General features: G+C 39.4%; 1 protein-coding gene across 8 annotated transcripts in view; it reads right to left on the bottom strand.

Moving 5' to 3' along the window:
* Nucleotides 1-21,465, bottom strand: part of NEK7 (NIMA related kinase 7) — a 127,151-nt gene that overhangs the window by 23,943 nt on the left and 81,743 nt on the right. For all 8 annotated transcript variants that reach the window (XM_037908000.2, XM_037908004.2, XM_037908002.2 and 5 more), the window contains 2 exons: nt 5,277-5,385; nt 3,354-3,461 (listed from right to left, as the gene is read on the bottom strand). In XM_037908000.2, coding sequence (XP_037763928.1) covers nt 3,354-3,461; nt 5,277-5,385 — 217 coding nt within the window. The remainder of the gene's footprint in view (nt 1-3,353; nt 3,462-5,276; nt 5,386-21,465) is intronic.

Genomic DNA, 21,465 nt, shown 5'->3' with positions numbered 1-21,465 from the left:
GCCTTCTACCAAAAGGGAGATTGACTCAGTGGTTTTGTTTGTTTTAAAAAGGAAGAATCTCAAAAGTTAAATACACACACAACAGAAACCCCTACTTGTTTGATAAGGCTATACAATTAATAATGCCATTATCTAAGCCTAGCCAGACCACTTTAACTATTGAAATTTGCTTTAAAATCCTTACATTTATTTTGAAGTTTGAATAGGTTTTTTTTTAAGTTGCAATTAAAAGCAATACCATTTAAATTTAGAAGTCATATATAGTTAAGGAGAATTTTAGTATATTTCTTTATATATGTGAAAACCTGAATATACTCTGCTGGTGTAGGTAAAAAAAAACATTTCTAGATGAAGACATAGATTGGTGATTGGACAAAGTTTTTAGTTCACTAATTTTTTTGTGTGTAGGAGGGTTGGAGCGGGAAATAGCCACAAGAAAGGCCACTTTCAAGAAAGGATAGTTTGGGGAAACTAGTAACAGAAGTACCAAGAGAAATGAAATTCAGAAATAACAAAAGAGGATTGTATTAAGGATATTAGGAAAGTGATTATGATAAATCAGTGCTTAGTAGACATTATAAAGTTGATATCAGTGTTTACAATGTACGGTCTTACTTTTATGAGTTTATAAATCAGCCACAAAATTTTCTCCCCCAGGCTGAGTTTAAATTATGGAAAGAAAAAAGAAGCAACTCCCTACCCTCCAACAAAACCCAGCACCCCAGTTGAAAAAACACCTTTTTTGCTCTCTTCTCCCTTTCCTGCTGATTCTTAGGTTTGTAAAAGAGGACTTGAAGATTTTTTTTTTTTTTTACCACCTAGCTCAGTTTCCAAGCACCTTGCAACCACTCCCCCATGGTGAACCTAAAAAAAAAAAAGGAGTTGAAACAACTGTTTGTCTTTCCTACCTTTTTGATTTATAACTCAAAGGAATAGGCCAGCTCTTCTCCCTCCATCACTGACTTTTGCCTCCTCTGCATGCTCCCTTTTTACTGAACATTGTAGATCAGGACTTTTTGGCTCCCACAAAAAGAGGACAAGAATGTTGGTTCCCACTACAGCCTGTTCACATTGCTGTTTTATGTACTGTATTTTATTTACAGACGTTAGCAGGGCCTAAGCCAGGACAAGTAACATGAAAGAATGCTGCAATATTGCCTCAACTGGCCACTGGCATATTATAGCAGAGGGGAAGCCTGGTAAAAAGAAGATGCCCCACTATTTTTGTTTTTTATATGGGGTTACATGGACTCACTTAATCTCAGTTTCTCCATTGAGACCGCTGTAATTATTGTTGGTGTTAATATGTGGCAATTTCTGCTTATAGCAGGAATCTATAATAAAAAGGAAAAATTGGAATGTGTAGATGAGTGTCCCAAAGGTTTCCTGGATGACAGGGACTTGGCTGATTATACTGCCAAAATTATAGAGTGTAAAATCTGCTTTCTGAAATGAGAGTTTATAATACACTTGTTTTGGCTCTTTAAAATCCAGCAATTACCTAAAGCTCCCTGAGCTCTTGGATACTATTAATCTGAATAAAATTTTTGTCATGGGTCTTATAGCCTTGGCCGTTCTCTTGAGCGGTTTTAAGGCTGATGCAATGCCCTTTGAAGTCAATGGCAAGGGGTCTATTGAATTCAGTGAATAGTGCATTAGGCCATTAATGAGATAAACACAAGTTCTTTTTCTGATTTGCTCCAGAACATGAACTACAACTAGATATCCTACTAAGCAATCCTGCAAAATTCCATTGGGTATCCTAGAACAACCTCTACCTATACAGTCAATCTGCTTTCTTGGGATTAGGCAGTCATGAGCAGACAGATATTTTTACAGTATAGGTTTAAAAAGTTTTAAAGCAATTCTCAGTTTAGATGGCCAACAACATCTAAGTGGAGATTCCCATTCATTTTGTATGATGTTGTTTAAGATTTGATTAACTGAGATTCTGAAGGATTTTGAACCCCTAATTTATTTAAGATTTTGGATTTGTAACATGCACCCCTCCACACACAGCTTCAAGCACATATATATAATTTAACCAATATATTTAACTTCCTTTTTCCCCCCAGAGTAAACAGAACCATCCCCTAATACAATCTATCAATTAGTTATCTGTTCCCACAACAACTTCTCTTTCTAAATATAGATTACCTACTGAGAACTATTCCTCTTTACGGTACTTATATTTAGATTTAACCATTGTTAGACTATCCCTCAACACTTTAAAAACAGAGAATCTCTGTGTCTCCCTTTTCTCAAGAAGTCTATTCCATTTCTTTAGATTTTAAATAATCTCCTCAAATGATACCCAAAAGATGTGAATTTTCTGCAAATGCTTTTGGTATGGTGAATATAATGCTACTCTTTATGACTGATCCAATTCCCATACAAAAAAGAATTGGGTGTTTTTAGATGTTCTTTTGTACTCTTAGAACTCAAAAAATATTCTCCCACATTCTTTTTTTTTTTTTAAAAGAATGTTTGCTATTCAAAATTCTAAATCCTGATCTGCCCATCCCATTCTCCCTGGACACTACAAATTGGAGGCTGGGGTGCAGGTCATCATGTTAAATAAAAATCCTATTATGTCTTCACAGAGAATAAGTATCAAAACATGATATACTTTAATTTGTAAATTATATATTTAAGAAAGGTAATTCTTTTTTGCTATTTTACATTGTGTTTACAGGAACCAGATTAGGTAACAGAATATCTGTGCTCCATATGCAACTCTCCCAAACTGGCGAAATACTATGTAACCATATTTTGTCAAGTGACAATGTATCAGTCTAATTTTGGTATCTAATCTTTTTAAACAGGAAGATGTACTTATTTGGCTTTAAAATGTCATGATATTTGTTTTTGTTCTGTTAGAATATGAGCAAAATCTAATTTAGCAATATCAAACCTTTTACATTTCATACCTCCTCAAAGTGCATGTCACCAACAAATGTTCCACATTCCATTTATAAATTCATTTTGCATACCCGATTACAGTATTTTTTCCTCAGCTGATTAAAGGGTCAGCGCAGTCTTTAACCCTGTTGAAATTCATTCTTTAGTCTTACTTTTTATTACACCTCGATAAAATGCTCTGTTTATAATAGGTACCGATTTGTTCTAAACAGACATCTTTTATTAAGTAGTCCGAGGGCAAAGTACAGGAAACTGAGTGTGAAACAGGTATCATTACAGCTTAATACGGTTTGACCAGGGGACTAACAACTTTATTAAAAAAACCCAACAAAACAAAACCAGTTGGGTTAACACAATATAAAGAAATTAAGTTTACATGAATAAAATTTTATCTTATCTTGCAACAAAATCATTTTGCATGATATTCTTACCTAAAGAATGTGCAGCTGTAGTTTTGGAGCTGAAAAATCGTCCAAGTCCAAGGTCTCCAAGCTTTACTACTCCTGTAGCTGTAATGAACACATTAGCTGGCTTTATATCTATGAAGAGAAAAACATTTTGCAGTGTTATCAATAAACCCTACTGCATCATCAATAATACATGTAATGAGTCTTGTAATTTTGTATAATGTTAATCAAATCAAATGACAGTACTGTTTAAAAATCTTTTAAGCATTTAATAAAATGTGAATTCGGGATTTTAAAAATCCTAATTAACTTTTGTGGCTATAACTTGAGTTACTTTTACTGGTTGGGCTGATTTACTATAGAAACAAAAACTGAGCAATGAAAAACAACAAATAAAAAAAGCAACACATAAAACAGTTTTAGCTCTAAAACTACAAAATATGCACATGCTGATAATACCTATTGTTATATAAACTATTTAGGTCTTAACCCTGCCCTTTGGAGACAACAGCAGCATTTTAAAAAAGTACCTGACACTAGTCTCCTAAATAAGTTTGACCTGCCTTTTTTTTTAATTGTCAAGTACCCTCAGCTGTCACTGAGATCAAGAATAACAGCTCAACACTTCAAAAGCAGAACTTTTGAAAATCACGTCAAGTTTATGTATGAACATAAAAATAGGCACCCTTCTTTAAAAAAATCCTGATCTGCATGATTTTAACTTTTGTTGGAAACATGGAAAATGCTAGTATTCAATACACTACCATTTAACTTACTTAAGGCTCCCTATAAGGCATGCTTACCATGTGAGAGCTTTCACCTCCTCCTTTCCACACACTTACTTTCTCAGACTTTTGGCCTTTCATCCATGCATGTGTGTTTAATAGGATCACAAGAACAGCAATTTGCAGGGGTGGCTGGTAACTAGGGACTGATGGGTCCAAGTGTGGTTTATCTATTGAAGGGTGCATGGGAGGACTTAGACAGAGGTGAAGTTCAGAAGGTCTAGTGGTGGGAGGACAGACTGGGGTGGGAGCTAGTGGTGTGACGGCATTGAGCCAGGGGCTGAATAGGAGGGGGATGCAGGGCCACATGTGGACAAGGGGAGGTGGGTGAGTGGGGGTGCAGGGCCACATGGATTCAGGGGGGAGTAGGGTGCAGGGACAGGGAAGGAGGGGTGGCTGAGTGGGGGTGCAGGACATGGAAAGGAAGGGAGTGCAGGGACACATGGAGACAGGTACAGATGTTCCTGACTGAATGGGAGAGGCTAGGGGTCAGCATGGGGAAGGCTCCCCAGCTCCCTAACAATTCCTCCCCCAACCAAAAAAAACCCCTGTTCCATACTTCTTCCACCCACACCCAACAGCCCTCCAGGTCCACTCCCAGGCTCCTTCCCATCAATTACTTCCCTCTCAGCTCCTCTGTTACCCCTGACTCCCCAAAGACTTTGCACTGCTTCTGAGGGGTGTGTGAAATACATTTCTGGATTGTAGTTTAAACGAATTATTACTCAAAGTTCGGTATTAGTATGCCTAGTAAGGAATCTATTTGTCAAAAAACATTTCCTGAATCTTTTTTGTTGTCTCTATTGCTATAGACATACTTGCCCACAGGTATTTTGAAATAAATTACCAAAATAATTGAAACTGGAGTGATTATATTGTGTTGTTTTGACAAATAAAATATGCAGAATTTTAAAATATTGTGGGCAGAATTTTTAATTTTCTGGTGCAGAATTCCCCCGGAGTATCATATATCTTTTAAAAAGAAATCATTTCTATTTTTAAAGTTACTTATAAAATACTGCAATAACATACACATTGTGTTAGCTACTTGTTGAAATTGACTCTTTTAATATGTTATTTGGTATCATTTGCATTGAATCTCCCAAGTTCTCTCATATATTTAATACTTGTTAAAGATGCAATATCTATGATCCTATGTTACCTCTATGCATGACACGACGAGAATGCATATGTTCCAATGCACTGCACAGCTGAACAAAGTACTTCCAAACTGTCCTTTCAGGAATCAACCTCTTCTGTTTCTTAAAATGCTTTACAAAAGAAAACAGAGAAGTATTGAAAACCTCTTACACAATTAACTGAGAAAACAGGAAAACTCTTAATTAAAAGCTATTAAGATAGAGCTCACTTAGTTTGAGCAAAAGTTTCTAGGACTATTTCCAGATATGGAAGTTCAACTTCTCCCTGAAATAGTAACATATAATACACCAGCACAGGATGTGCTGACATTAATCAACAAATACAACACTATACTGAACGTTAAGCTGTTTAAAATAAATCCACAGTGCTAAGAAAAGTTCATATAATGTTTATTTAACAAAGTTACACTTTTCAGAGGGGAAAAAGCCTCAGTGGAGGGAAATGGGGGTGGAATGTTGTAGTACAGAATCAATCTGCCATACAATGGATAAAAGCCAGCAGTAAGGAAAAGTTACTAAAGGAATTCTCAAAATAAAGAAGTTTTCACCACCAAAATTAATTTCTATAAGCTTTTATTCTCATGCGCCTAGAACGAAGAAAACAAATACCAACGATACACACTCATAAGCTGTCAAAATTATGTAACTCAATTTTAGAAGCCGTGGAGTATGTAAAATTGGGAACACAGGAATTGTGTATGTCTAAGGATTTAAAATACTTCAGTCAGTCAATTTGCCTCTCCTGTTCAACTTTTTTCCAGTTAAACGGCTACACCAGGTAAAATTTAACAATGTTCATTTCTTTCAAATACTGTATTCAAGGATGGCAAATAGCTGCCGAGTTCTCTATAACTGCATACTGAGAACCCATAATAGCCAATTCTAGAACTTGAAAGTTTGACAATTTTAAAAACTTTGCTGCCAGAGGTGGGTAGGCTTAAATGAAAACTTCCCCAGAAGTCTGCTGTTTGTCTATCTATACTTGAGACATATATTACATACTTAGTTTGATAAGACGGGCACGCAAATTAGAAAAATCTTTTAAGGGATGCTAACAATCATACAGTAATCAGATCCTCTACTGTTAAAAACAAAACCTTACAAATTATGTCAATAAAATACATATAGTATCAGCATTACACTTGACAGCAAGGTCATGTACAGATCAGTTATCAGTGCTGTAAGGAAGCAGGGATATTTTGTTCAGTGTCTTTAAAAAAAAGGCAGAAAAACTGACTCTGTAGATAGGCTGCATCCTAAGGCAACAACGTAATGTCAGAGAGACCGGTATTATTAAAATAGCAATAGCAAAATATACTGGAAATAAAGGAAATCATAAAATTTCACCAAAAATAGTAAGTTTAGTTCAAGACTGTGTCAATATAAGTTTTTATTCAAATGAGCCAATGCTTTAAAATCAGTTCTTTAACTATAACTTTCATTCAGATTTGGATTCAATCCAAACAAACACTGTATCTGTTCTCCCCAGAGCTGAATTTGCATATCAGAGGATTGTTTGATGTCAACGGGAAGATGGAGACCAGGTTTCTTTTCATTTATAAACAAATACACAATACTATGTAAGTATACGTACATGAAAGCATACTTCCTTGATTCAAAATGAATTCTGAAAATTATCATAATTATAACTATGTACAATAAAAAAAATCTTCAAAATGTTCTTAAATAAACTGAACTTTAAGTACAAGCAAGGATGAAAAATTCACAAAACAAAGTATGCAGTTTTTTTGCATCTTATCCATAAAAAAAACCCTTTAAAAGTATAATGCACATTTGTAAAAAAATAATTTTCTTTTAACATTTCATTCATTTGCCAGCTACACCGTTGTAGCACACTGTACACAAAATTCTAACGAAATAGCTTAAGAATTCCAGTGATTCAAGCATTCCACATTCATATAAATATGTGAAAGTGAATTGCTTTTGGGGTATTCTGACCTAACTAAAGTATGTTACTTTTGCATGACATTAACATAGTCCTTTCTGAGGTCATCACTAATATTAAGTTGTTATAAATGTGAACTTTGATTTATTACTCATGTGAAAAGGATGGCATAAACAAATCTATCCGTTCTTTAAGCAAGCATTTTATTCAATAAAGGAACAAAATGTTATTTTCACTTGCTTACACTTAAAAATACTTCAAGTCTTTTAAAATAAATCTTCATAATATTATTTTGAGGGGTTATCACCTTGTTTTTTTAATTTCTGGCATATTTTTAATGTTTCCTTGGTGTGCTATGAACCAAGAAACAAACAATGAATGAAAGTTTGCGATATTAAAGCAAACTGATTTCGCAAAGACACCAATTTCCAAAAAATAGCCTGCTTTTAGGGAACAGTTTTATTAAGAGCTTTGGTTTCTGCGGAGAGGAACAAAACAAAACAAAAATGAAAAACTTTTGCTCACAGCTTTACCTTTTCACACGTCTATTCTGTGTTGATGAAACACGATCCAGTTTCTTATGTGTATCTTACACTGTATGGCATCTTTTTAAGCATATTTAAGGAAAAAGAAGAGGCACAATAGCCCTGTTTTAATGTTTGGTGTTCCTTCTAGCCCTTCTTCCTTTTTTTTTTTTTTTGAACACTCTATAATGTGAAAATGCAATTGTTCTGATGGTGGCACTGTTGGCCATCTCCTAAGGAAATGCCAAGGTACAAAGGACATGGACAAGAAAAATACCTCAGAATTGATTTCAGCTTGTGTCCGCACCCACTGCCCCTTTGGGAAAGCAGTATTTTAAAAGTTATTCTGTGTAGAAGTTGGACCCCAGTGTGGATTGATTGAGGCAGAAAAAATAATTTTTGCTTTTACTGCAGGACTGGACTTTGTTGCCAACCACAGAGTTTTCAGATAGCCTGATATCAGAGTAACTGGGTAGCTCAAAGTGACATGTTGTATAGCCATTGAATCCAAGCAGCACTTATTAGGGGCATGGAGGCCACATGGAGGGCACAACTGGTAGCCAAGTGGCAGTAATGTGTTCTTAGGATGTCTTCTTGTGCCCACCTCCAGTTTTTTTTTCCAATCATTCCATACCACCACCACTTCCTCCTCAAAAATCAAAGGGAATTTACTGCCCCAAAACATCAACAAATAAGAGTTGAGGTTGACTGGGAATGCCTTGTACCCCTACAGAATGTTAGCTTGAAAAAACAAAACAAACAAACAAATAAATGCACTTATACTTAAATCTCCAAAAGGCATGAAATATCTAGTCAAGGTACAAAACCAGCCCTGCTTCACAACCTTAATTCTGCCCTTTTCAACCCATCCCTGACCGACATTGTAGCACTGTCTCCTTCCAGATGATATGGAACAATAGTACAACAGGAGAAACTGTCAGAGCATGTCCTCATTAAGGCAAATTTGAACACCAGGTTGCTATGCCTGGCCTATCCTCAACCACTGCACCTATTCTGCACAAATCACTCCAAGGTTGTTAGATGTTACCATCCCTTGACCTCTGTCCTAAGGATTTCCTCTGGAATATTACCTGTACCCTGTAATGTACGGTCATACATGCTATTGGACTGTTGCTACCTTTTGGGGAATCTGCCTGTATAATTTATGAATTCTGTACGAGATTATGAACTCTCTGTATGTATCTTTACCAAGGTGAAAAATCCATTTTGCACGTGAGGCTAGTTGTCCTTCCAACTCCAGGCTGGAATTAAATTCTAACAGGGGTAGGGACAAAGCAAAGTCTAACACCAGCGAGTAATTTAACTTAAATGCAAGACTACTATAATGTAATAGCAGCTAACAATAGATTGGCTCCCAACCAGAACTGACTGATCACAGGAGAAGTTGCCCGGGCTACAAAGTCTCGTGCTAGTAGTCTGTGATGATCTGACTGAGGGACTGGAAGGTTATAAAAATGGCAAAAGCTACTTTATTGGCTCTGTTCTTTGGGATCATTTTTCTTCAGGTCAAGAAGAGGGCAAAGCAACCCAGCATGTAGGGGGCCTGATGAGGCAGGGTACCCTGCCTACCTTCCTGAACACAGATGGTTCCCCAAGGGAATGGTGAGATAGTGAGGGGCTAAAGCATTGTGTTCAGGATGTTTGTGGTATTCTAAATGACCTCTACTCTCTCGTGTGGCATGTGAGTAAGTAAGAGCAATGATGTCAGTGCAAAGTATGTATGTGTGTTATATGCTTCACAACTTGCTACAGGTCTCCCGAGAGAGTTAGAACAGTAAACCATAAGGCTCACAACTGGAGTTCTCGGTGAGGGCATGTTTAAGCAAACAGGGAAGTTTGAGAGGTCAACGCTGAACACAGGCTAGGTCTCAGGAGGGGATGCCAGACAGAGGGTCTGTGCCCAGTGACTGTGTTGCAGGCCCTAAAAACTGGGATAATGGCTGTGCTCCACCCAGGAGACTTAAGCATCTGGGGACCCATGGGCTGGGTTCCCTCAAAGCGTCTAGGCAAGTGAGGGCCCAAGACGGAACACTCGATTGGGACATCCGACGACGGTTTCAAATCCCCACAGCAATAATAGATCATGCTCTTCTACTTGTACAAATGACATAACTCAGCACAGAAATGGGGAATTCATGACCCCTTTGGCTGCAAACGTAACTCTCTTCATATCACAGCATGAGTTATGGCAATCGGCTGCAAGTAATCCTTGTATCAGGCACAGTTGGAGTATAAGCAGATGAATGAGAATACTGTGGGACAAAACACCACATGAAGTGGCATCATTTAGTCATTCCTCATGTCTGCTTATTAAAGGATAGCCTAGCTGAAACACACTTACAGTATAGCTCCTGTGGATCTAGCCACCCCCAGGTGCAGAGTTAAGGTTGTTGTGCAGACCTGATGCGTACCCTAACAATCTCCTGGTTTTCAGATGTTTAAGTAAGTGCATTTGATATTCTGTAAGGGCTGGAGACATCACTGGTCATCCCAACTTGGTGTTAATTAAGTTCTAGGGTAGTGAATAATATTGACTGGTGGGGTTTGAAGTGGCTTACAAAGCCCTTCAGATCAAGTGATAAGTGGCATTCAGCCATTCCAGTCTGACAGCAATTCCATGAATGCTGGAAATAAACACGCCCACCTCACAGAAACCCTGACTGCCATCAGTTGTGTCATCTGCAAGCTTTAATAATGGATTTCTATTTCTTTTAAGGCCATTGATAAAAATATTAAATATCACTAGACCAAGAACTGACCCTTGCAAGGTTCCATTAGAAACCTTGCACTCACTGAAGATTCCCATTAACAATCAAGTTTTGTGACGTTAGTTAGCCAGTTGTTAAGTTTTAAGGAATGTGGCAGACTATGCATTACCGGAAGTCTTTAAAATGAGACGGATTTCTTTCTGAACAAAACGTGACTTAGTTTAACCACAATTTATTGGGTTGAGTGAAGGAGTCACTGGATGAAATTCTCTGACCTGTCTTATGTAAGACTGTCACTTCTAGTCTTAATATTTATGAATCTATAAAAAAGGAAAATGAGATTTGTGACATTGTGTTCCTGCTGCCTCCCTACCTCCCACCCCACCCCCCATTATCTCTAGAGTCCCTGCAATAAGGTTTCCACTGAAACTGCACTTAGCTTGGCCTTCTCCTGGCTAAGTCTAAGGATCTATTCTCTATACTCACCTTTCTTGATCTACCTACCACTTTTGACATTGTCATTCCCAGCTTCTAGCTCCCCTCCTGTTCCATTATCTCCTCCTTGGGTTTTCTTGACCCTTAGTCCCCCCCTAGTTCACCTCGACCTGTTCCCACTTTGGGAGAGCGCCTCTGGGCTCTGCCCTTGAACCTCTTATCTCCCTAGACTTTATTCCTGAAGGGACAGAGTTGACTTTTTGCAGGACTGAAAGATGCAAATTGCTCTAGGCAAAAACTCCTGGTCAGAACACAAACTTCTGAGTAACTGACTTCATGATCCAACTTCCTTTTTCCTGTAGCCCCAACCCCAGTTTCACAAATTTCTGAAACAGTCATAGGGCCCTCTGCAGCACCAAAAAACTAGCTGTGGCAGCAGGCTCCCCCTGCTGAAGAGTTGCCAGACTTGACTGTTCCCCCTTGCTACTGGAAAAACACCAGGCAGAGCTACAGGTGATTCTGGGATAAGGACCCTGGTACCACCATTCTCCATTTTCCTACAGAGAGTGGGAGGGAGCAGACCTAGGGAGAACCAAAGGAAGGATTTTAAAAAAAAAGAGTGGGATGAAATACTGATGAGCTAAGGAAATCTTAGCAACATGTGTTTTCTAAAAAAGAGAGTAAACATGATGTGGGCAACAGGGAGGAAAAGAAGAGATTGCAGTAGTCAAGACAGGAGATAGAGGGCTGTGTGGCCAAAAAGGAAAAATAAGATTTTAGAAGTGTTTTGGAAGAAGAACTGGCACGATTTGGGCACTATTTTTAGTGTGCAGGGCATGGGAGAGGGAGTGATCAGAAATTAATCCTTGTATTATAGACCTGGATGTTAAGATCAGAGTCCCACGTTGTCTGCAGATGCTCCACTGTAGGTTTTCTGTATTTTTAAAAATTATATTATTGTATTACCATGTACCACATTCTAATTTTGATATTTTATGAGAGAGATGGCATTCTAACAGATTTGCCTGGGTCTCATCAGTTCTGGAATTCAAATTGCCTACCATTGGCATTGGAATCACAGTTTTTCCGACCAACATCCCTGGATTTCCTATCCAAAACAAAAACCAGAATTTTCATCCAAACCTAAAGTCACTTCTCCTAGCAGCATGGATCTCAGCAGTATTTGCTAAACAAAACAAAAAAACAAACAAAACAAACAAAGGTTGCTCATACTGTAGTTCAACATTTAAAGAGTCTCAACTGACCTAGTACTACAACTAACACAACAAAAGAGACTCTTCTGCATATACTGGACACCTGAGAATATCTGCTGTTGCTATCTAGCTAATAAACCGAACATATACAACAGAAACAGCTACTTTATTATACATGATTTGACAAAGTATCTATTAATTTTCTTTCAATTACTTATATTTTAGTCATTTTTCCAGCATCTAAAACTAACTTTTATAGAGGTATTTCCATAACAAAAAAAATCAATAATATTACATTATATATTTCTTTGTACTTTATGAAACATCAGTAAAAGTTGTTTGTATACTCAGTTACTGAAATACAGTACGTTTGTCCCCCAGGTCAGGAGAGAGTGCCTCTGATATGAAATACTTCGGTCCTACAAGAAAAGGAGTACTTGTGGCACCTTAGAGACTAACCAATTTATCTGAGCATAAGCTTTCGTGAGCTACAGCTTCCTTTTCTTTTTGCGAATACAGACTAACACGGCTGTTACTCTGAAACCTGAATTCGGTCCTACAGGAACTTAATACATACCAAGAAAACTTACAGCAATATATTATTTAACTATAACAAAAAAAGTAAGTGGAACTGTCAACTGCTGAATGGAAATTACAAAAAACAGAATTTCTTAGTATCACTGAAAATAATAGGTTAGATTAATACAATGCATGCAATAGCATCTCTGGAAAGAGCACTGTTTAATGCAGATGAGATGGTAAACTGCAATCAAATATGATCTCCTTTCATAGATACATATCCCAAATGAAACATATTAGGCCACCCTTAATGTTCATAAAAATCCTTATAAGAGAGAAAAGGAGTACTTGTGGCACCTTAGAGACTAACAAATTTATTTGAGCATAAGCTTTCGTGAGCATCCGATGAAGTGAGCTGTAGCTCACAAAAGCTTACGCTCAAATAAATTTGTTAGTCTCTAATGTGCCACAAGTACTCCTTTTCTTTTTGTGAATACAGACTAACACGGCTGCTACTCTGAAACCTGCCATTATAAGAGAGAATTATTTAAAATGCTTTAATGTTTTCCACTTTTTAACATATACAGATTCTTCTATATGCATACTGTATAAAAATACTTCAATAAAAGGAAAAAGTTTATGACCCTTTTTTTCTTCTATTTGGCACTAACTCTTCTCTCACTACTTCTCTTGCTAATGACTCATGGTTCTTCATTACTTTCAAAAGTCTATATAATCTATGAGGGCCACTCCATTTTCTTCTTCTCAAAGCCTTGAGACAGCCACACTTTAGTTTTCTGAATTTAACTAGGATTCCTGGAAAAGTTTCTGACTGAACCTCATTTTAGTTACCGTAGATTTTCCAACAGGACTAATCACTTTTCCAGTATCAGTCTCATTTACTATTTTGCCCTGCAGATCAGTCCGTCCATAATCACTCAGCTCCACTGATGCTTTAAATCACTCTTGAAAGCAAAAACTTTTTATGTTAGAGATGGATATCATCCATTGAAAATAGAAAGTTTCATCTTAGAGCCAAGGAGGTGAAATTTCAAAGCATTGCATCATTTTAGTTCTCTCTGCAGAAAGACTCAGCTGAGCCAAGGCTCCTTAAAATATATAGCAGTATGTCCAAGTTCAACAGTTCTTGTTTACATACAACTTTTCTTTCCAATAAACTCCCTTGAGGAAATTGGTACATCATCAAGTGGAGGGAAAGTTTTGTTATAAATTATAGATGATTCTTAATAAAACCAGTGGCAAAGTACAGTAAATACAGCAGGCTCCCATCCTAACCCTATCATATTTAGCTTAATAAAAAATCCAAGAAACCTTCCTTCCCCGTTCTCAAAGTGTTTAGTTATACAGCACAGAATTACTACTGAAAATGAAGTTTTTTCACTTCACTAAGTGATAAACATTATAGAAGAGCAAGCAATAATTCTCTGCTCAAATTATTTTGCATAGAGCATTTTGAACATGGAAAGCATTAAGAACTATTTTTCTACTCCTTAAAGGTGATATTCAGGAAGCAAATTAAAGTTCTAGGATCCGGGGGCAGCGATGGGGACAGATGCCCCCAACAGGTTTGGACAAAATTAAGTTTCATTCCAAACAGTTTCTAACATTTCTAGATATAAAGATGACCTTCTAAAGAGGACTGAAGCAGCTGGCCTTTTTGAGTCTAAAAGCAAGCAAGTTTAAACAATAATTTTAAGAGTTATGCTTTGCCACACCCACATATCTGGGCTATTGACACTAAACTATTTAAATACTGATTATTTTAGCAAAGTGCTAGTATGATGATTCATGGTTACTGGATGCAGTGGTGGACATAGATGATGGCAGATTCCATCTCTCCCTCACAAAGACACAGCCAAGGCTGCAGGGAAAATCTACTCCCTTCTCCTCAGCACGCATACACACCTTTAACAGGTTTCAGAGTAGCAGCCGTGTTAGTCTGTATTTGCAAAAAGAAAAGGAGTACTTGTGGCACCTTAGAGACTAACCAATTTATTTGAGCATAAGCTTTCGTGAGCTTACAGTTACAGCTGTAGCTCACGAAAGCTTATGCTCAAATAAATTGGTTAGTCTCTAAGGTGCCACAAGTACTCCTTTTCTTTTTACCTTTAACAGGGTAAGCTGATACTCCTGACCTTGCTCTAGTTAACAGCCCCGAGACTGGAGAAGCATTCAGAAGCCTGTCATGCTTCCAGTAACACAAGGGTGGGAGGTGGAGGGCTAACTAGAACACAGCCTGCTGCAGCTGCATTATCCAGCTACAGTTGGCCCATGGCCTCCCACTTACTACCCCCCATTTTCACTGCCTGATAGCTATCCACTGCAACGCAAGACCAGCATTAGTAGAACTCAAGTTAGCAGACCCCAAGTTTATTAACCTAGGGCTGGAGCGTGCGAGCACATTCATTTATAACCCCAGTTTAGGAATTGTTGAACCCTGGGTTTCAACCTGGGACTCCAGAGTCTACAGTGCATTATGCGGGCCCAAGTCCAACCACCCATATCCTGACTTTCTAGCACTGTAGTAAGGTGCTGACTCACCTGCCCGGTGCCTCCTGCTGGTAATCTGGGAATTAGTTCTCTCAGCCCTGGAATGCCCTCTTCTGGCCAGTTTCTCCCTGCCCTTACCTGCCCCCCTGCAGTCCCTCCCAGACCACAGTGCCCTTTACCTTGGGGGGCTGCCCCTCACCCAGGGAACCCCACTCCCCTGAGCCCACCTCACCTCAGTGACCCACTGCCAGTCCTCATCTAGGCCCTTTACTCAGGGGCAAACTGCAGTCTGCAAAGGCCACTCATCATTGGCTAGAGGATTGGACCTGCTGCCTTTGCCTGCAGCCCCAGTACCTCCTTAGGCCTTCCTGTCAGGCCTCAGCCTGGTAGGTCACCAGGCTTGAGCTCCCCAGCTCAGCCTGCCCCTTCCCCAGCACTGCTCTGTTGAAGGTACCTTGTGTTCCCAGGAAGCCCAGTCCTTCCCACCCCAAGACTAGACTGAGACTACCTACCCCCTAGCTCACAGCCCTCTTTATACCAGCCCTACTGGGCTTGGATTGGCTGCTACCTGCCTTCCCCTGATTGGCTCCTCGGGGCAGCCCTTTCCCAGAGCTGGTTTTAACCCCTTTCTCTCCAGAGCATGGTGCTTGCCCCACTACAAGAACCCTCTCAAAATGTGACCTATCTAGCCCTTTGTGGTGTAGTGTGGGAAAACTTGACTGTCCACCAAACTTAACTGTCCAGAGGACAAAGGAAGTTGGCTTGTGGGACTGTGGAATACTTTTGGTGGACTCCCAGTGCACAAGTCCAGTGGGAATGCATCTACACTGCAATGCAACAGGACTTGAACTGTGGGTAGGGTTACCACCTGGCTGGTATTTGACTGGCCTCGCCAGGTTTTTTTTTATGGATCTGCCATTTGCCAGAAAAATAATTTAATATGCGGGGGGGGGGGGGGGGGGGGTTAACAGAGATCTAAAGATCTGCTTTATCATTGCAAGAAATAGACTCAATCGATTTTCTCTATGATAAAATTCCAAAATGTTCACATTCAAGTGTATAGTTAAAATACAGAATCACTGCAATTTGGGGGAAAATAATCTCAATGAAGACAGACATAAAAAAAGCAGCTTGGAGAAACACGACCAAAGAAAGAAAATTATGTAACCAATCTTATCTATATGTATTACCTCTCTAGGTACTATAAGTTGCTGTTGAATGTTGTGGGCTGTGGAATTGCCTTGAGGTTGGGGGGTTGCAGCAGGTGTGGGTGTGGGTGTGTGGAGCAGGGCTTGCATTTCAAAGGTGGTAACCCTAACCATAGGTCCTGGTTTGATTCAGGCACAGACCCTCCACTCTGTGGGATCCTGCATCCAAGCACCGGGTTGGCGTGATTTGTGTATAGATAGAAGGGTGGTTAGGCTTGAGTCTGAGTTTGAACCCTGGGCTGCAGTATAGACATACCCTGGGACTCACTCAAACTAAGAGGGTAAAACAATATGAGCTTGTCTCATCGGGCAGTTTTACTAGTTTTGGCCTACAGTACCTCCTCACTTAAAGTCATCCCGGTTAACGTTGTTTTGTTGTTATACTGCCGATCAATTAGAGAACATGCTCGTTTAAAGTTGCGCAATGCTACCTTATAACATTGTTTGACAGCCACCTGCTTTGTCCACTGCTTGCAAAAAGAGGAGCCTGTTGGAGCTAGCTGGTGGGGGCTTGGAACCAGGGTGGACTGGCAGCCCCCCCATCAGCTTCCCACTCCCCTAAGTTTCCTGTGAGGCAGCCACCCAGCAGGCTATCACCTGCCTGCAGTTCAGCTGTCCCTCCCCCCACTGCCATGTGCTGCTCCTGCCCTCTGCCTTGGAGCTGCTCCCGGGAGCCTCCTGCTTCCTGTGCTGGGTGGAGGGGGAAGAGGGGGGGCTAATGTCAGGGTGTCCCCCTCCCCCCTGCTCCTCCTGCCCCTCGCTTACCCCATCTCCATAGAGTAGGGGGGGATACGACAGGGCTCAGGACAGAGGGAGCTTGATGGCAGCAGCTGCTGTCTCAACATATTGATCTACTTAAAAAGGCAATGTACTTAGAGTGCGGTCAGCGTGCTTAAAGGGGCAATATGCATCTCTCTCACACACACAGGGTGTGTCTCGCTGTCTCCTCTTCCTCTATTTGTGCTGCCTTGTACAGAATAGGGCTACATTAACAACGTGTTAACCCTTGAGGGCTCAGCCAAGTGCTAGTTCATCATTTAGCAGTAAGGCATTCCCTGGGAAATATCCCATCCTCTTCCACCCTCTGACTTCACCACCTCACCCGAGCTTCACAATCATCATTGCTGTGTACGGTATTAAACTGTTTGTTTAAAACTTATACTCTGTGTGTGTGTGTGTGTGTGTGTGTGTGTGTGTGTGTGTGTGTGTGTGTGTGTGTGTGTGTGTGTGTGTGTGTGTGTATATATATATCACCATCTGAATAAGGGGACACGCAGCATGTGGGCATGCAAGGGGCATAGTTCAAATGTGATTCTATAGGCAGAGGATATATGGAGTGAAGGACTGATAGGGGAATAGGAGAGAGGAGCAAGAAATTGAGGTGAAGACGAATGAGAGAACACTGGAGGAGACAGAGATACTATGGAGAATTAATAAGGAGGGAAAGTGACAGAATATAGGAAAGGAAGGACAAACATTAAAAACCAATAGGGGATAAAGAGGGAACTAATAAATAGTATAGGAAAAACTACACTAAGAGAAGATGATGTAAAAGATGGAGGGAAAAAAGTGAGTTATACTGTAAAAGGAAACAAATGCTGCGTGAAGAACTGAAGCAAGGTAAACATAGCAAGTTAAGGTTTGCAGTTTTGATGTACATGTGTGGGTCTCAGGATTTTAGAGTGACAAGGTACATGAGGTAATATATTTTGCTGGACCAACTTTACTGGCAAGAGAGACAAGGTTTTGAATTTATGCGGTGCTCTTCTTCAGGTGCAGGCAAAGTACTCAGGGAGTCACAGCTAAATACAAGGTGGAACACAACGTAAAGCACTGTTAGCATTGGAGAGTTAAAAAAAATTGTCCATGCCATGAGACAAAACATCACAAATCTGGCTGGTGAGTCTTGCCCACATGCTCAGGGTTCAGCTGATCACCACATTTGGGGTCAGGAAGGAATTTTAAACCACGATTTGAGGACTTCAATAGCTCAGACATAGGTTAGAGGTTTGTTACAGGAGTGGTTGGGTGAGATTCTGTGGCCTGCGTTGTGCAGGAGGTCAGACTAGACGATCATAATGGTCCCTTCTGACCTTCAAGTCTATGATTCTATCTTAAAAACCAAACACACAATGAACTGAAAATAAATGCATAGAACCAAGTCAAAGTAACCATATTCCAGAGTCCCTAGTGCCCCATCCACCAAAATGTGGCCACTCTAGCCCATGGTGCACTGTGGGAAAAAATTACGGCCCACCCTGCACATTATCAGGAAGCAGCTCGCTTTGCAAAAGGCTTGCTCAGTTCACTCTTCATTGCAAACCCAGGAGGCTTTCTGATAGTGTGCTTACAGATCAGTGATCAGAACAGAATGGGTTAACGCTGACCGGAGCTGGTGCTGTTTGCCAAGGGAGGGGCAGCTTTTGTTTTCAATAGAGTGGATTGCAGATTGTTGGGATACAGAGAACTAAAGAAGATGCCCAACAAAACTGTGCAATACTTCTGGGTGACTCCCATGACCTGAGTCAAGTGGGACTGTGGCTACAATGCAAAGCAATAGGTGCTGGACTCGAGCTTGGACCCTACAATCCTGCAGTGTTCTGGGACCCTGGGTTTGAGCTCTGAGTTAGCCCAATTATATTGTAGACACAAAGAAGATTAGCCTTGAACCTGAGTTTGAATCCTGGACTTACTGGGTTACAGGTTTACATGCACTGCAGTATAGACATACTGGGTAAGCCTAGAGTTTGAACTCAGGCTCAAGCCTAACTCCCCTTCCATCCACACACAAACCGTGCCAACCCAGGATCCCAGAAACCACAAGTGCAGGTCTGAGCCTGAGTCAAGCCGGGACCCACGGTTCAATCCCTATTGCTTTGCAGTGTAGATGCAGCCCCACTGGACTTATGCTCTTAAGAGTTGATCGAAAGTATTCCACAAACCCATTGGACAACTTCTTTTGTCCTCTGGACAGTCAAGTTTTCCCACACTGCACCACAAAGGGCTAGAGTGGGAAAATTACATTTTGGGAAGGCACTAGGAAGTCTGGGATATGGGTGGTTGGACTTGGGCCCACATAATGCAGTGTAGACTCTGGAGTCCCAAGATGGGATCCAGGGTTCAACAGTTCTTAACCTGGGGTTATAAAGGAGTGTAGACGCTCAAGCCCTAGGTTAACAAACCCAGGGTCTTGCTAACTTGAGTTATACTGACCCTGGGCTTATATTGCAGTGGAAAGACACCCAGAAAGAGTGGTAGCAGCAAAGAGGAGTGAACTGCCACTAGATTTCTCCGTCCAATAATGGTGCATGAGGGCAAGGGGATAAATGGCCAGCACATTAAGACCTCTTTCCTAAGACAAAGGTTTACTTCCTTGGGCTGCAATGGTAGCGGGTGTCCCAGCCAGTCACCTTCCCCAATCCGACAGAAACTTCCAAACTAGTACAAGCACAAGGCAGCCTAGGTTTTGCAGAGACACTTCTTTAATGCTTCTATAAGAGTGTGCAAAGAAAGTCAGCAGAACATAAGGAACTCAAAAGCCAGCTGGGACCCAAGAGAACTTGGAAACAAGCCAACTCAGTACAAGCAGAAATATGAAAAATATCTATTTTAGAAAAATACTTTCTATGAAAATTAAAGATAGAGAGCATTATTTTTCTATTACAAAAGGAAAAAGTAACACATAAAAGGATATTACCAGTAGCTTAAAGAATCTTTATGTCAAAAATTGGCTTGTGTGGTTCATAGCCCCATGTTTTCCATTAATAAAAAAACTTAATAAAAATATATTAAGCTTTGTTCTATAATTAATATATCCTATGGTACAGTCTCCTAATAATATTTTCAAGAGGCAAATACTGTTTAAAAAAATAACTAGACACAAGAAGCTCAGAGTAGAAGGGGACATACGTTATACATAAAAAAACCCTCCCTATATTAAGACAGACTGTACAAAAGCATGCTACTTTTTGAAGTCTTTGACATTTCTCCGAGACATCATTTGAGGTTGGTACCCAATCACTTTGAACTAGAAAACATGGGCAGCATAGTATACCATAATCCAAAGACTCACAACTCTTAGGACTGTTGGCATGGCTTCTAAGTTTATTGTTTTATCAGGTCAGGTAGAGACCAGCAAAATTCACAGTAATTTTCAAGGCTTTTATTTACAGTAAAAATTTAAAAATGGAGAAAATCTGAAGTCTTGGAGAAAATTATAAATTGAGAATATTCTAAGGATCTTTGACGTCTAATGATGCTAAACAAAGAAATGTAAATATTATGACTAAAGGAAATTATTCATGCCCTACTCTCTTACAAATTTATTCAAGAATACTTCTACAGAAAAATAAATATCCTTAATTAGCTACTATAATTAAGATTTAAAACCCCAATATTATACTGATTATTTTGAACTGGGAAAAAAGGCCAGAATAGGATTACAACTGGGACTCTGGAAAGAATACCAAATGTCCAGATGATAACTTGGACTTGGGCACATTTTCTGAGAGGAAGCATATGTCACTAGAATTATTTCAGTTATTCAGCAGAAAATTTCAATTTTCAAGGGCAAAGAATTCATTTCTTTCCAAATGCAGAAAGCCCACTGAGAGAGACTTCCAAGTTCACCTGGAACCTAATTTTGTTCATCTTATATAAGCTTTTAAAACATTTGCCTCATTTTACATGGATGATATACTGGATTTCAATAGTATCTATAAAACTGATATTGCATTTTAAAATTGGAAAAACATACACACAAGTCTTTTTTTAAAGTAAGAAAGTGCATATGTGATATTTTTATATAGTCAGGATTATTTTTCCTATTTTAAGAGATTTGCTAACATATCTGTGCTTTATACTGAGAATGGATGCTTTGATGTTTATTTATGATGTATGGTGATTTACTTTTTTATGGCCTGTTTGACACATGTATTTGAAGTTTGCATTTTTAATGTGTTACAACAATTTAAATGAAATAGTTTTAAAGTGAGTATTGGCTTAGTAAGTATCTTAATGATTTTCTAATTATTTTAATTTTTTTCTTACAGCAATTTTTTCACAACAGATATTTAATTTATCTTGCACAGTAGAACTATAGCTGTCTTACTTAGAACAACGCTTCCTCAGCTCTCGTCCCCTAAT

Source organism: Chelonia mydas, chromosome 8, assembly GCF_015237465.2.
Source record: "Chelonia mydas isolate rCheMyd1 chromosome 8, rCheMyd1.pri.v2, whole genome shotgun sequence".
NCBI lineage: Eukaryota > Metazoa > Chordata > Testudines > Cheloniidae > Chelonia > Chelonia mydas.
The sequence above is the reverse complement of the archived record's forward strand: the minus strand, read 5'-3'. Positions and strand labels throughout refer to the sequence as shown.